This window comes from Herpailurus yagouaroundi, unplaced genomic scaffold, assembly GCF_014898765.1.
Source record: "Herpailurus yagouaroundi ecotype Mexico unplaced genomic scaffold, PumYag 215, whole genome shotgun sequence".
Lineage (NCBI taxonomy): Eukaryota > Metazoa > Chordata > Mammalia > Carnivora > Felidae > Herpailurus > Herpailurus yagouaroundi.
Genome location: NW_024412446.1, coordinates 9033859 through 9049767, shown reverse-complemented (window position 1 = coordinate 9049767; position 15909 = coordinate 9033859). Strand labels below are relative to the sequence as shown.

Here is a 15909-nt window from a genome sequence, read left to right as displayed (position 1 = left end):
TCTTTTTTTTTTTTTTTTAATTTTTTTTTCAATGTTTATTTATTTTTGGGACAGAGAGAGACAGAGCATGAACAGGGGAGGGGCAGAGAGAGAGGGAGACACAGAATCGGAAACAGGCTCCAGGCTCCGAGCCATCAGCCCAGAGCCTGACGCGGGGCTCGAACTCCCGGACTGCGAGATCGTGACCTGGCTGAAGTCGGACGCTTACCCGACTGCGCCACCCAGGCGCCCCAATAAGGTGATTTTTAAATGAAGAGGCAAATCTGATTTGTCTAACTTTTTTAAGACTAGGTGTCCTGATTTTAGACTTAGGAAATATAGCCACAACACCCAAGTATCTTTTTATTAATAAAATATAATCATTATAAGGATTATAATTATCCCCTTTATTTACATGTTCTTCCCTTGACCAAAATATTCATACATCTGCAGGATACCTTCTGCTAATTATAAACTGGAATATAACTTATGTAATATAGAATGTTGTCGTATTTTTTAAATTAATTTTTTAAAAAGGTTATTTATTCTGAGAGAGAGAGAATGAGCAGCGGAGGGGCAGAGAGAGAGAAAATCTCAGGGAGGCTCCATGCTGCCAGCACAGAGTCTAACATGGGGCTCAATCCCAAAAACCACCATATCATGAGCTGAGCTGAAATCAAGAGTCGGACGCTTAACCGACTGAGCCATCCAGGCACTCTAGATGTTGTCATGTTTTAAATCAACGTGTATATTTTGAATTTAGTTTTGTTCACTAATTTATGTGCAATTTTCCAATTACAACAGTTTAAGTTATCGCCTTAGAATGGCTACATTATGAGATTTCAGCTCTACAAATTAGGTAATAGTGCTGCACTGAAACACATTTTCTGATTTCGATCTGTGGTGATTTAAGTGAATGACCTTCTTCTTAGGAAATGCACACAGGAATATTTAGAGGTAAAGGACATGATATCAGCTACCTTAAACTGTTCCAAAAGAGAGAGAGAGAGAGACAGAAGTGGGGAGAGAGGGACAGAGGGGGACAGAAATGGGAAGGAAAAAAAGGAAATGATAAAGCAAATGTAGCAGAATGCTAACAATTAGTAAACCCAGGTGAAAGATACTTGAGAGTTCTTGCAATATTCTTAAGACTTTTCTCTAATTTTGGTATTTTCTTTTTAAAAAGCAAGAAATAAAAAAGCTTGATAAAAAGCTTGAGAGATGGCTGTGGACGGCCTGGCAGATAACCCCAGAGATGGTGGTGGAGCACTCAAGCAGTGGCACATCACCTATGCTCTGGACGGCCTGGACGACAACAGTGTGGGAAAATGCAGACCTCCAAGCCTGAGTACAACAGGGGTTAGAATCAATTTCACAGATTTAATAATGCACTAGTTATGGTAGCTGTCACCGCTGGGGGAAGCTAGGAGGAGATGGGTACACAGGACCTCTCTGCACTCTGCAACTACTTACGACTTTATAATTATTTAAAAATACAAAGCTTTTTTTTTTTTTTTTTTTTTTTTTTAAACATTTATTCTTCTTCGAGAGACAGAGTGCAAGCCAGGGTGGGGCAGAGAGAGAGGGAGACACAGAATCAGAAGCAGGCACCAGGCTCTGAGCTGTCAGAGCCTGACGCGGGGCTCGAACTCACAAACCGTGAGATCATGACCTGAGCCAAAGTCAGACACTTAACTGACTGAGCCACCCAGGAGCCCCAGCATACAAAGATTTTTTAAAAAGTGGTACAGGAGACTTGGACTCTGACTGTGAAGTTGTTTTAGGAGTATCTTAACCTATTTATTTCACTCTTATTTTCCTTTTTATGTGTGTGCAAAAGCAATATATGATAAAAATCTGTGTCGAGGAGAGTCTGAGGAGCTCGCTCGGCATACGCAAAAAAAGACAGAGTCTAAGGGATAAAAGAAAACAGCTACATGCTATTCCAGCAATCTCATCATGGTCAGTCTTCCACAGGCCATGTGCTCAATGAGGCCCCATGGAACAACACTCGGAACCCACAGAACATCGTCGGACTGTGCGGGCGTCCCAACCCTATGGCAGGTGACTGCCCACTAATGCCGCTCCTGGCAGGGAGCGGAGACCCAACACCTCGCCTCCTGGTCCCTTGCAGTGTTTTTAGTGTGAGTTGGAAGCAAAAGGGGAATAATGGGAGGGACTGCCCAAAGTTTCCTTTTTGATTTTTGTCCACAGGGCCGCCTCCGGCCTATAGCTGCTTTATGACTGTGCTCCTATTTAGATAAGAGGTGCTGGAATTTCAGCTCAAACTGGCGTCTCCCTTCGCACCGGCCAGCTCCCCAAAGGGTTGATTCTCAGCTTAAAGTACATACTAAGTCATTTAGCAGTAGCATTCGGGCTGCATTTCTGAGTGTGTGAATTCTGTCCAAAAGCCGCAGATGTTTAAGTTATTTCCTCCCGGAGTTAGATGGAATAATAGAAGGTTACTGTTGTCACAGTAAGGAGCTGTGCAGCTGGCCCCATTTCCTTTTATTACTATCCAGTGTAAAGAGATTAAATCTAACTGCTTGGATCACCAGAAGGGTATGTTTTTAAACCAGAAATTCCTCACTTCTTCTCTGTCTCTGGGCACCTTCAGTCCCCTTTCGGATGCCGTTTTTTAACACTGGGAGTAGGATGGCAACTGACTGCTCAAACTAAATACCTCTTCTCGAGTTCACACCCCTTTCTCAACAGCATACACTCCAGGAGCGAGCAGGGAGAGGCCCTTACACCTTGCGGGCCAATTGTCTACTTATGCAGTGACGCAGTGAGTTGGGTAACCCCAGACAACCGCAGGCTCGGCTCACCTAGCATCCTGCGGACTTCCTCCCTGAGGCCCCACAGGGCTCCCGCGCTTCCTGCGCACCCAACTCCAGAAGCCAGTAAGTGGCTGGGAAGATGGAGATCCTGGAGCTCCCACTTAATGGACCACCAGCAAGACATGGGCAGGGGAGGCCGCAGGAGGCTGGGGACGGAATGTGAGGAGGCCTTAGTCACTGGTGCACACGTGTCCTCACTGACAAGCAATGGCCAAGGAAATTGCAGGTGGGTCATCTAGCCTAGGGGTTTTTGGTATTTTCTTTTTAAACAGATCTCAAACCCCTGGTTTGAAAGAATTCCATGACAGATGTGACTCAGAACAGAACTGCTCTGTTTTGGAGGGACTCAGAACCCTGATCTCCTCCCAACTCCCCATAGTGACATGGGATGGGGCACCAAGGAATATAGTTTGAAAACCACAGGCTCTCTCTAAAGACGAAAAAAACTAGGTAAGTCTAGAGACAGTAAAAACCTACCACATGGTCAGTTAACAGCGGACCAGAGTCTGGCTCTGCCCTACCCCCTGGATCTGTGTCCTGTGTCCTTGGAACGAGCAGTCTTCGTCCTTACAACAATAACGTCTGGCTTCCAGGATGAGCAAACAGTTCCACGAGGGAGACAAATCATACTGTATCTACCAAACCGATTTCGTAGTAACGGGGCTGCTGTCATAATCCAGTTTAACGACATCCAGAGATGACTGGCTAAAGGGATAACTTTTCATGGCAGCCACTAGCACTGGGAAGACACAGAGCCCTGAAAACAGAACTACCACCCAAAGCTCAAACGGGTGCAGGCGACGGAGTGTGGGTAGAGGACACACCAGAAAAGTGAACTCTACGTCCAGACTCTTTCCTATCGGGGTCCTTCCTCTCCAAATGTGAGAGATGCATTTCTTTAGTTGGAAGAAATCTGTTTTCTCCCACAAGAGTTGATATGATGGCTTCAAATCAGTTATACCTAATCCCACAGATCTCTGGGATATAGCCCTGAGGTATCCTTCCAGTTTATGTATCCGCCTGTATTCATGGGATTCGTTTCTGTGTTCTCCACTTTTCACTGAGACACCCTGGTATAGTGAAAGAGCTCCAGGAAAGGAATTCTAGTCTCTGACTTCTAGACCTTGCTTTCGGTCCTTGCTCTTCCACACCCAAACTCTGTACCCCTGGGCAAATCACTTGACCTCTCTGAGCAGCACGCACTACAGCTCATATATAGAACCCTACAAAGAGAGAGGCAGGGGTTGGGAAGAGGAAATGGAATGGAACATGTAGAAGAATCTGAAACTATAAAGCCCATGAAAATGTGAAGTATCCACGTTATTACAATTATTTAATCAGTGGACCAGACACATTCTACCATATTGCTTCGGAATTGCTCCTGGAAATTCTGTTCTCTCGGCTCCTGCCACGATCGTCCACCTACCCTCACCGTGCTAGGAATGCAGGATTAGCTGCAAAGTGCATGGCTACAGGTTTCCCAGGCTGGTCTTCCCAGCCAGCCCCCTTTCGGCGGTGTCTGGAGCAAAACAACACTATAAAATAATCCTCGAGCAGCCAAGTGTAGAAAATTAAAAAGAAGGGATCGCTAATCCAGACAGGAAGAGGTCTGATTTATTGCTCTAACCACTCTGCCATAAAATGGCAGTGAAACAGAAACACCATTCTATAGGATGGAGGGAGAGGAAATTTAGAGTTGGAAAGAAAATCCAAAGGAAATGAAAGTGTTAGTGTGCTCCGAAAAGTAACTCCCCAAATATGCCATTGGTCACCTGGATGTTTCCAGGCCGCCCCGATGGCTTCCAGACCTCAAGTGCTTGGCTTACACTGAGTGGAGGCCTCTCCTAGCTGATGGTGCTGCTAACTTCACGGGGGATTGCTGAGCCTCTGGTGTGGTCACCGGACAGACAAGGACACCATCGAGGGCTAGGCTGGCAGGCACAGGAGGTGATGGACAAGGCAGGGAGGAGTTCCCACCGCTGCACTGCACGGGCCAATGAAGCTTGTGTGTGTCGGTCATTCCAGTGGGGAAGCTCTTGGGGAACAGAGGTGGGCAGGACGGGCTGTTCTTCCATTCAGTTTTCAGATAAAGGCTTTCTCTAAAGACCACCAAAGTTGTCATCTCTGCATGTGGTCAAGAGCCAAAGGACCATATTTAGAGCGAGCAGACCCATAATCGGAAGCAAACATTGGGTAGGTCACATGTGGAGATGCAAACTGGACTTACTTGATCTAAGTCTCCCTTCTCTATCGCCAGTTCCTCCATTTCTGGCGCTGGTTCATCTTCCAGGAAGGGATTGGTCGATTGGGGTGGAGACTCGAGTTTTTTCTGTTAAGAAGACATGAGAAAGAGACAGGTATTACCTGAGTATACCCTCAATACCTTTTGCCATCGATCTGCTTTTTTCCTAGTCTCTCCAACAGCTGAATCACGAAATCTGATGTAATGAGCAAGAATGGAGACGACATGGACCACATTCTCACCTCCTGGCCTTCAAACTGTCTTGCATCTTCCTGAAACTTTATTGCCCATCCCACCCCAAACCCAATCTGGCTAAAACTCTCATTCATCCTTCAGCCTTCAAATCAGAAGTCCCTTCTTCTGGGAAGCCTTCCCCATCTGTCAAGTTTGGGTTAGATGCCCCTGCTACATGATTCTATCCTACCCAGTATGTCCCCAGACCAAGGTATTTATTAAAATATTGCAAATACCCAGTTGTCTGTCTTATCCCCACTAGATTCTGTAATGGCAGGGATCATGTCTGTCTTCCTCACCCTCTGTCTGGTGCCTGGTATTGACTAGCTGCTCCCCGAATATGAATGAATCAAAATGCTGGATGGGTTGGAATTCAAGAACAAACTATAAAGCTAATCTTATATGTTCTAGATTATAGACAGGAGTCCCTTCCCAAATAAGTCCCATTACCAGAAACACAACAAAATCTCCTAGGGAAAAATTACTTCCTAGGTCCTGATGATGAATACTCTGTTAAAATATGTCCCTGAGTGGGAACACAGGCTAGTGGGAAAGCTGGAGGCAGGAAGTATGGGCTTTAGCTCTAACTCTTCGGCGCTGGCCAATCCCCTAAATTCTCTCAGCCATAGCAGCCTGAGGTCACAGGTACAGGACTACCTGAAGGATCAGATGGGAGGAAGTGTGCAAAAGGGGAGAAGGGGCACACGGCACATACAAGGGACAATGGTGATGATAATTCCAGGGCAACAACAGAACTGAGGCAGCTCTTTGGAATTTTTTTTACAAATTTGACCTGAATATGTTGTTTATGTCAGGGAGCTGGGAGTCCTAGCAGAAAGAAAACTAAGTGGACAAGAAGGAGAAAAGGGATTGGCTGGTGCTGGGGGTGAGGGGAAGGGGCAAGGAACGGGTCTTTGGAGACAAGAAGCCAGGTGGAGAGGGTGTTTCTAAATGTAACATTTTCACATATATCAGCAGAGAAACTTGAACTAAACCTCTAAGCCAAGAGGGACAGCACATGGACTGTACAGAGTGAATGACTTTGTTAAGTGTTAGAATATCAGATGAAGATACAAGGGGAAAAAAAACCAACAACAACAATCAAACAAAAACAATCCAGAAAAAATAAACAATTTGAACACAAAAAACACAAGCCACACCAGTGTCCAGTTTAGGCTTTAAGCCCATTCTGCTTACACTCATGTAAACTACTTAATTCTTGGCTCAAACACTTAGATGCTGTTATGTTGCTAGATAAAGACTCTGTATGAGAAAAACCTTGTGATCAATGCATTAGCTTTAAGGTAACCATTAGTAGGACAATGACTTCTACAGTATCCTGCTGAGAAACAATATGGGGTAACTACCAAGTAAACATTTAAAATTTATACACTCCAAACTTTGGCTGCTTTGCCTGCTACGGGGAAAAAAGTCCCTATAAACTTAACCCGAAATAGTTTGTTTTTAGAACGGGGCTATTTTTAGAAAGCAATGTATCTTTCAAACAATATTTCCAAGTGCTTCTTTATACAGGTGATCAGACAAGGCCCCTTCAAGGAGGTGATATCTGAGCAGAGACCAGAATGAGAAGGAGCTAGTCAGGCAAAGATCTGGAAAGAGCACTCTTAGCACGGGACCTTGTGCAATGCCTAGAACAGGCTTGGTGAGTCCGAGGGACAGGGAGGAGGACAGGGGACATGAAGAAAGAGAGGCAGCAGGAGCCCAATCACAGACCTCCGTGGGCCATGGTAAAGGTGAGATTTTCTTTGCAATGCAACTGGGCAGTCACTGGGGGGTTTTAAAAAGGGAAGTGATGTGATCTAGTTTAGATTTTTAGAAGATCATTCCAGTGCTGTGGAGAGGATGGACTGTAACGCACAAAGACCAGTTTAAGAGGCTGGTTCCAAGGGTTCCAAGCAAAGACTGACCCAGGACTGGACTAAGCCAGCGTTGTGGAGACTGACACAGGCAGCCGGATTTGGGACATTCTTAGGAGATAAAGCCAAGAGGACTGGGTGACAGGTGAAGGCAAGAAAGGAATCAAGGGTCAGTCACTTTTTGGTCAGAGCAACCATATGGCTGGTGTCACCATTAAGGGAGTGACACACCTGGGTTTGTGTCCACGCTCTATCGCTTGGATACGCTGCTCAGCTCCTCCAAGCCTCAGCTCTTCCTTTGTGAGGGGTATCGATGCCCACCACACAGAGCTGCGTGAGGATCAAATGAGACCATGTTGGTGAAGCATGACACGTGTACCAAGCGGCTCAACACCACGGCTGGCACTAGGAACGCTCAGTAGCTGGGGGTTCTCATTAGTGTTTAAGGGGGTCGAACTGTGGCTGTGCCCCTCTCAATGGAGCATCTCTGAGACGGGGAAGAAGTGGGAGCACAGGGCTACGAAGTGTGGTAGAAAGGATTCCCTTTTAGGGGCGTCCGGGTGGCTCAGTTAGGCTTGATTTCAGTTCAGGTCATGATCTCACAGCCGGGTGGCTCAGTTAGGCTTGATTTCAGTTCAGGTCATGATCTCACAGTTCATGAGATCAAGCCCAGTGTTGGGCTCTGCGTTGACAGGGCAGAGGCTGCTTGGGATTCTCTCTCTCTCCCCCCCTCCCCTCTGCCCCTTCCCCCCAATAAATAAACTTAAAAAAAAAAAAGAATTCCTTTAATCACAAATAGGATTTTGTCCCTACTCTCTGCCTTTTTGGGCTATCTCCAGGAAATGAAAATAATGGGTTCATCAAATTACAAAGGCACAGGCAGGTGCTGAGCTGCTGCCTTCCTCTATGGTAAAGGGAGGAGAAAGCCCTGAGGGGCGGATATAGACGCTTGCTGTTTGGAAGGCTAGTTTAGCGCTCAATTTCACCTGCAGTGATGAAAGCCTAAATCTTTGCAGCCAGCAATCACCAGCACAACTGAAGCCTTCTATGCAAGAGCCCTGTTGTCAGAGCCAACCACACCACGCCTCTCATTTCTGCTCTGCAGCTGTCGTAGGCCATAAAGAATTACAGGTTTGGGTTTAGATTAGAAATAACTCAAATGACACAGTCCATGAGCTCTGGGGCCGCTAAATAAAACAAAAAAAAAATTGCCAAGAAATGAACGACTTTCCAATGTTACAAGAATTCATTCTTTTTGCCATGAGGACAGTCGATTTCAAGTCCGTACAGGAAAGAAAAATTCTTCAGATAGAAAGTTAATTCCTCCTAACTAAACCACATGGCGTTCCCAACACCTCCAAAACAATAAGGTGCACAGGCCGGCCAACCTGTCTAATTTACTACTGGAAGAGAGAACTCTAGTCAGTAAGTAGTGTGTCTGCATCGGGGTCCAGCTGCACAAATGCTTTCCTGAGGCCCTAGCTGGACACTTCAAGTGATCAGAGAAGGCACTCTGAAATTTAAGACCAATCTGCTTCCTCTCCCTAGAGGAGAAAGCTTTCAGTTACAGGACGAAAATTCCCCAATTTCTGTACTTCTTATTCCGTAAATGCTTTACTTCAGCCCCACTCCTGATTCGTCCTTAAAGAGATGACCTGGAGGCTCCAGTTGATAGGCCTGTAAACACAGGGCTCTGCACACCTGCTTTAGTATCACTGGGACCTCTCTTGGTACACCATGCTCGTATCTTACACTGTGACTGTTACACATTGTCTCCTTTTTCCGCTAGACCGTAGGCACCTGTCTGATTCAATTTTTCATCTTTTCCTAAGGCTCTGCCCAAACAGCGGCCTTGAAAAACTTTGTGAATAAATCCTGGTCAGATGGGAAACACTCACTAAAATCTTCTTTGGACACACAGGCAACATTTTCTATTTTCTGTAAACAAAACAAAGAAACCTGTGCGTTTGTGCGTGTATGCTTGTTGGAGGGTCTCAAGCTATTAAACAGTGGACATCCCCGGGGGGAGGGATTTAGGGCAACTAAGAAGGAAGAGGTTGTCCTTTTAAAATATTTTATTCTGTTTGAGGTTTAATAGCTATTTCTCTCTTCTCTTTTTTTGGTAGACAAATTATCTGAAGAGTGAAGATGATTTATAACTAAACTCGGTATTTTCTAAAACGCTTAGTATTTTAAAACTGTGATACATAATTAACATAAAAGTCATCATTTTTGGTGACTTAAAATTTAGTGATTTTCAGTATATTCACAAAGCTGTGCCACCATCACCACTATCTAGTCCCAGAACCGTTTTTACCCCAAAGGAGGCCCCATACCCATTAGCTGTCACTTCCAATCCTTCCCTTCCCCCAATCCCTGGTAACTCCTAATCTATTTACCATCTCTATGAATTTGCCCATCCCCAACATTTCATATAAATGGAATCATATAACATGTGGCCTTTTGTGTCTGGCATCTTTCACTTAGTACAGTGTTTTGGAGGTTAATCCTATAATATATATCAGTATTTCAGTTTTTGTTTTGTTTTGTTTTGTTTTTTTTTTTTGCTGAATAATATTCCACTGTACGGATATGCCATATTTTGCTTCTCCATTTGTCCATTAATAGACATTTGGGTTGTTTCTACTTTTTGGCTATCGTGAATAGTGCTGCCATGAACATTCACGTAAAGTGTTTATACAAACACAGGAGAATTTTCAATTCTCTTGAGTGTGTGCCTAGGAGGCAAAGCATGTATTACTCTAAGGAAACATTTTCGGATTGCTTTGCCTTTTTTTAATCTGGCAGTTACCCCTTTACATCAGGCATCAATACATGAGCACCATGAATTTCACGAAAAGCAGAGTAACTATTTCTTCTGAATTTTAACAAACTGTCACTAACATCAAGATTCAGTGCTGGAAGACTAGGCAGGTGCATTTATAAGAGACAAGAATACAGAAAGCAGTTTAAAACAGGGCTATCCTTGCTTGAGATTCTGTGTCTCCGTCTCTCTCTGTGTCCCTCCCCCACTTGTGCTCTCTCTCAAAAGTAAGTAAATAAACACTAAAAAATTAAAAAAAAAAAAAACAGAGGCTATCTTAAATATGAAAATACTTACTTTTTGGCCCTGTAATTCATTCAACTTGTATCATAAGAAAATAATCTCCAATGTGAACAAAACTGTGTTCACCATGACCTTATTTATAATAGTGAAAAAATGACAGTACTTAAGGGTCCAACAAGAAAAGGATAGTTAAGGAAATTCTGGACTATCTATATAATGAAATATTATATACTGATCGAGAAACCACTTGAGCTATGATATAACAAAGGAAAGTAAGCTTTAAAATTGTATTTATACATCATGGGGTGCCTAGGTGGCTCAGGTGGTTAGATGTCCAACTCTTGATTTCTGCTCAGGTCACAATCTCATGGTTTGTGCGATTAAGCTCCACATCAGGCTCTGTGCTGTCAGCACAGCTGCTTGGGATTCTTTCTCTCTGTGTGTGCCCCTATCCCACTCACATACGCTCACGCACTCTCTCTCTCTCAAAATAAATAAACATTAAAAATTGTATTTATACATCACATATAAAAACAAACAATATGGATCAAAGATCTAAATATAAGAACAAAGACCATAAAACTCTTAGGATGAAGCATAGGTAAATGTTTGTGACCTTGAGGATGACACCAAAACTCAAAGAACAAAAGAAAAAAAAAAACCTAGAAAAGTGGGATCTCATCAAAATGGAAAACTTTTGTATATCAAAGGACACTATCAAAAAAGTGAAAAGACAACCCACAGAATAGGAGAAAATATTTACAAACCATGCAGCTGATCTATGATAGACTATATCTAGAAAATATTGTTTTAGAAAACCCTCTCACAACTTAATAAAACTACAAACAACCCAAGTAAAAAATGGGCAAAGGACTTGAATAGACATTTCTCAAAAGAAGTCCAATAAACACATGGAAAAGATGTTCAGTGTTATCAGTCACTAGGAAAATGCACATCAAAACCACAATGAGATACTACTTTCTATCCATGAGGATGGCTGTAGTAATTAAAAAACAAAAACAAAAACAAAAAAACCCAGAAAGTAGTAACTACTGGCAAAAACGTGGAAAAATCAAAACCTCCCTGCACATGTGGTGAGAATGTAAAATGGCATAGCTGCCGTGGAAAACAATGATGGTTCCTCAAAAAGTTAGACACAGAGTTACCATGTAACCCAGTGATTCCACTCTTGGGTACACTACCAAGAACACTGAAAACATATTTACACAAAAACTGGTCCATTAATGTTCACAGCATTGTAACAGCCAAAAAGTGGAAACAACTCAAATGTCTATTAAACTGATACATGGCTTAAAGCATCTACCCAAGCAATGGAATATGATTCAGCCATGAAAAGGACTGAAGGGAGCCTGGGTGGCTCAGTTGGTTAAGCAGCCAATTCTTGATCTCGGCTCAGATCATGATGTCGGGGTTCCTGGGATACAGCCCTGAGTTAGGCTCTGTGCCGAGTGTGGAGCCTGCTTGGGATTCTCTCTCTCTGTCCCTCCCCTGCTCTTGCTCTCTCTCTCAAAATAAACATATAACTGTGCTGACAGCTCAGAGCCTGGAGCCTGCTTCAGATTCTGTGTCCCACTCTCGCTCTGCCCCTGCCCGCTCATATTCTGTCTCTCTCAAAAATAAATAAATGTTAAAAATTTTTTTAAATCATTAAAAAAAAAAAAAGAAGGATTGAAATACTGATACGTGTTACCCAATGGATGAACCTCTTAAAAACGCTATGCTGAGTGAAGAAAGTCAGGCACAGAAGGCCACATATTACAAGATTCCATTTATATGAAATATCCAGAATAGGCAAACCCATAAAGACAGAAAATAGATTAGTGCTTGCCTGGGGCCGGGGTTGGGGGGAAGGAGGAAATTGGAAGTGGCTGCTACAGTGGGAGTGGGGCGGGGTTCTTTTGGGGACAATGGAAACGTCTTAGAATTGGATAGGTGGAATGCTAGCATAACCTTATGAATATACTAAAAACAACTGAACCGTATACTTTAAGTGTATTATGTGAAATTTTGTTATATGAATTACATTTTAATTTAAAAATATATTTAAAATTTGTTTTAATCTTCACTGATTTTTGAGAGAGAGAGAGAGAGAGAGAGAGCGTAAGCAGGGGAGGGGCAGAGAGAGAGGGAGACACAGAATCCAAAGCAGGCTCCAGGCTCTGAGCGGTCAGCACAGAGCCCGATGCGGGGCTCAAACTCACAGACCGCGAGATCATGACTGAGCCGAAGTCGGACACTCAACCAACTGAGGCACTGAGGTGCCCCTAAAAATATATTTTAAAAGTGCAATTTCAACTGTGTAAAATGAACCCCAAATCTTCACCTCTGACTGATGGGAAAATAAATGACGGTTTTTTTTTCTTCTCCATTCTTGCTGTAATTTCTACATTTTCTTTTAAATTTTTTTTCAACGTTTTTTATTTATTTTTGGGACAGAGAGAGACAGAGCATGAATGGGGGAGGGGCAGAGAGAGAGGGAGACACAGAATCGGAAACAGGCTCCAGGCTCCGAGCCATCAGCCCAGAGCCTGACGCGGGGCTCGAACTCACGGACCGCGAGATCGTGACCTGGCTGAAGTCGGACGCTCAACCGACTGCGCCACCCAGGCGCCCCATATAATTTCTACATTTTCTATCTTGACCGTGTATTGCTTTCTTATCAGAAACAAACAAGCAGAAGATAATATCCTCTTAGGATGCTATTCAAATAAAGCATTTATAAAACATTTTGAAACATCAAAGGAGAGCTCCTTCCGTGCTCAGGACCCAAGTCCTTGTACTGTGGCAGAACCACTAAGACCCTGCCCTCCTCCACTTGTGCAGTCTCCCTGACACAGCTGTTAAGTTGCTGGAAGACTGAGGTATAGGGCAAGCTGCTTTGTGTGGGCTCTCGTTATGTTTAAACCGTGTGATTAAAAATCGCATCTATAGCTTGTATATTTATAATGTACTTTAAAAAACTGGGCTAGTATAAATGTATATTGAAATGACCCCTAGAGGCAAAGGATGATTCTATTTAGAAAGGCAACTTATGCAATGGGGAATTTTTTAATTTAAAAAAAAAAATTTTTTTTTTTAACGTTTATTCATTTTTGAGACAGAGAGAGACAGAGCATGAACGGGGGAGGGTCAGAGAGAGGGAGACACAGAATCTGAAACAGGCTCCAGGCTCTGAGCTGTCAGCACAGAGCCCGATGCGGGGCTCGAACTCGCGGACTGCGAGATCGTGACCTGAGCCGAAGTCCGCTGCTCAACCGACGGAGCCACCCAGGCGCCCCGGGAATTTTTTAATTTTATTAAAAATTTTAATTTTATTAAAAATACTACAGCAAGGCAGTTATAAAAACTTAACCCAGTCAACTTTGCTTTTGTAGAGGCTAAATACAGTGTTTACCTTGAATCTAATCGTTGAGTCACTAATAATGCATGTTGATATCGCTTTTTTTTTTTTAATCCCAGTTAATTAACATATAGTGTAATAATGGTTTCAGGAGAATTTAGTGATTCATCATTTATATATAACACCCACTGCTCATCCCAACAAGTGTCCTCCTTAATGCCCATCACCCATTTAGCCCATCCCCCTACACAACACCCGCTCCAGCAACCCTATTCGTTCTCTGTATTTAACAGTCGCTTATGGTTTGCCTCCCTCTCTGTTTTTATCTTATTTTTTCTTCCCTTTTCCTATGTTCATCTCTTTTGTTGCTTAAATTCCATATATGAATGCAATCATACACAGTATTTGTCTTTCTCTGACTTATTTCACTTAGCATGATACATCCTAGTTCCATCCACGTTGTTGCAAATGGCAAGATTTCATTCTCTCTGACTGCCAAGTAATATTCCGTTGTATATACACACCACATCATCTTTATCCATTCATCAGTCAATGGACATTTGGGCTCTTCTCATAATTTGGCTATTGTTGATAGCACTTCTATACACATTGGGGTGCATGTGCCCCTTTGAATCAGCATTTTTGTATCCCTTGGATAAATACTTGGTAGTGCTATTGCTGGGTAGTTCTATTTTAAATTTTTTGAGGAACCTGCATACTGTTTTCCAGAATGGCTGCACCAGTTTGCATTCCCACCAGCAGTGCACAAGTGTTCCCCTTTCTCTGCATCCTCGCCAACATCTGTTGTTTCCTGAATTGTTAATTTTAGCAATTCTGACAGGTGTGAGGTGGTATCGCATTATGGTTCTGACTTGTATTTCCCTGATGATGAGTGATGTTGGGCATCTTTCCATGCATCTGTTAGCCATCTGGATGTCTTCTTGTCTGTTCATGTCTTTTACCCATTTCTTCACTGGATTGTTTTTTGGGTGCTGAGTTTGATTAAGTTCTTTATAGATTTTGGAGAATGTAGGTACAGTTAAGTCACATCCAGACATTTGCTTTTAATTTCAAGGCATTTTAATTTACAGAGTATTTTGAATCCCTCTTAAGGGCCAGGAGCTTAGGCAATTAGCAAAAAGCAATGGTAGCTCACCTCCTCCAGGAAATTACAGCAGAGGACGCCATAACTGTGTTAGGGTTAGTACCTAAAACCAGACGAGCCCTGTCCTTAAAGTTCTTTCAGTGGACATCTCTAACAGATGTCAAAGTGGCATCTGTTAAAAAAGAGCCAAAGATGACCTATCACACTGGTCAGTTAGAGGCACTGGACTGTGATAGGTCCTTCCAGGTGAGTTCATCGCCACTATAGCTCACCCTAATTGTTAATCAGTCAGCAAGGGGCTTAACAGGGTCTGAATATCAGTGAGAGGGGTGGGTGGGCCTGGGAGGGTCTTTGGTCAACTGATTCCTTGGCTGACTTATCTGTCCCATAACTTTGCAAGGAATTCACTGACTTTCTATGAAATTTGGTATATGTTACAGGGTATCAAGATATACCTGGGTTTACTTTGTAGTTTATTCTGATGCCCTGAAGTAATGGTAACCACAAAAATTTTCCAAAAAGCAAGACAGCTCAGGGAGGGTGTAAGGAGACGGGGAGCAGCAAGTCTTCAGGTGGGGTGCCCAGCAGCTAGACTGGGGAGTCAGGCCACTTGGACCCCCCAGCCCAGCCTAGCCCAGGCCACCCCTTCCCAACACTGTCTGTTGGGAGCATGGTCAGCGGCCATGACTAATCTACCAGTGGCCCTGCCATTGAGACCTACGGGCTACAGGTGAAGGCCCCACTTGGGCCACAGCAAGGTGATGGCACCTCAGGCTCACTTCAGGGTGAACATCACCTACAGTGAGAAGCACGTTTACATATTCCCAAGGCAGGGCTGCAATGAACTGATTCTCTAAGACCTGGCCTGCCTTGTTGAGGAGGCCACAGGAGTTGTTGCCTTTCCACTAACTAATCTTTAAGCGGAAATCCTTAAAGGTTATGGAGCAGCCGCTGTCAGGACTTGGAATGCAGAATGGTTGCTGGGTCATGATAACTGAAACAAAGAATGGTCCGGGGTATGAGTCTGATCCAAAGGAGTTGAATGGTTTGGAGAAGTCTGTGGAGAAAACTGCCGACCCCATTGAGAGGGATGAATAAAGAGCTTATAGCTCAGCAGGACTTTCTGGCCCAGGATTTGTAACCTGAAACTCTTTGCAAACTTGACAGGAGAAGAAGCAACAACTGAACAATTGGAGAAATTTAT

At 43.5% G+C, this 15909-nt stretch overlaps 1 protein-coding gene across 1 annotated transcript in view; it reads right to left on the bottom strand.

The window, feature by feature from the left end:
* The window catches only part of VPS53 (VPS53 subunit of GARP complex), a 135172-nt gene that overhangs the window by 55278 nt on the left and 63985 nt on the right, over positions 1-15909 (bottom strand). The window contains exon 12 of the mRNA XM_040455461.1: positions 5047-5148. Coding sequence (XP_040311395.1) covers positions 5047-5148 — 102 coding nt within the window. The remainder of the gene's footprint in view (positions 1-5046; positions 5149-15909) is intronic.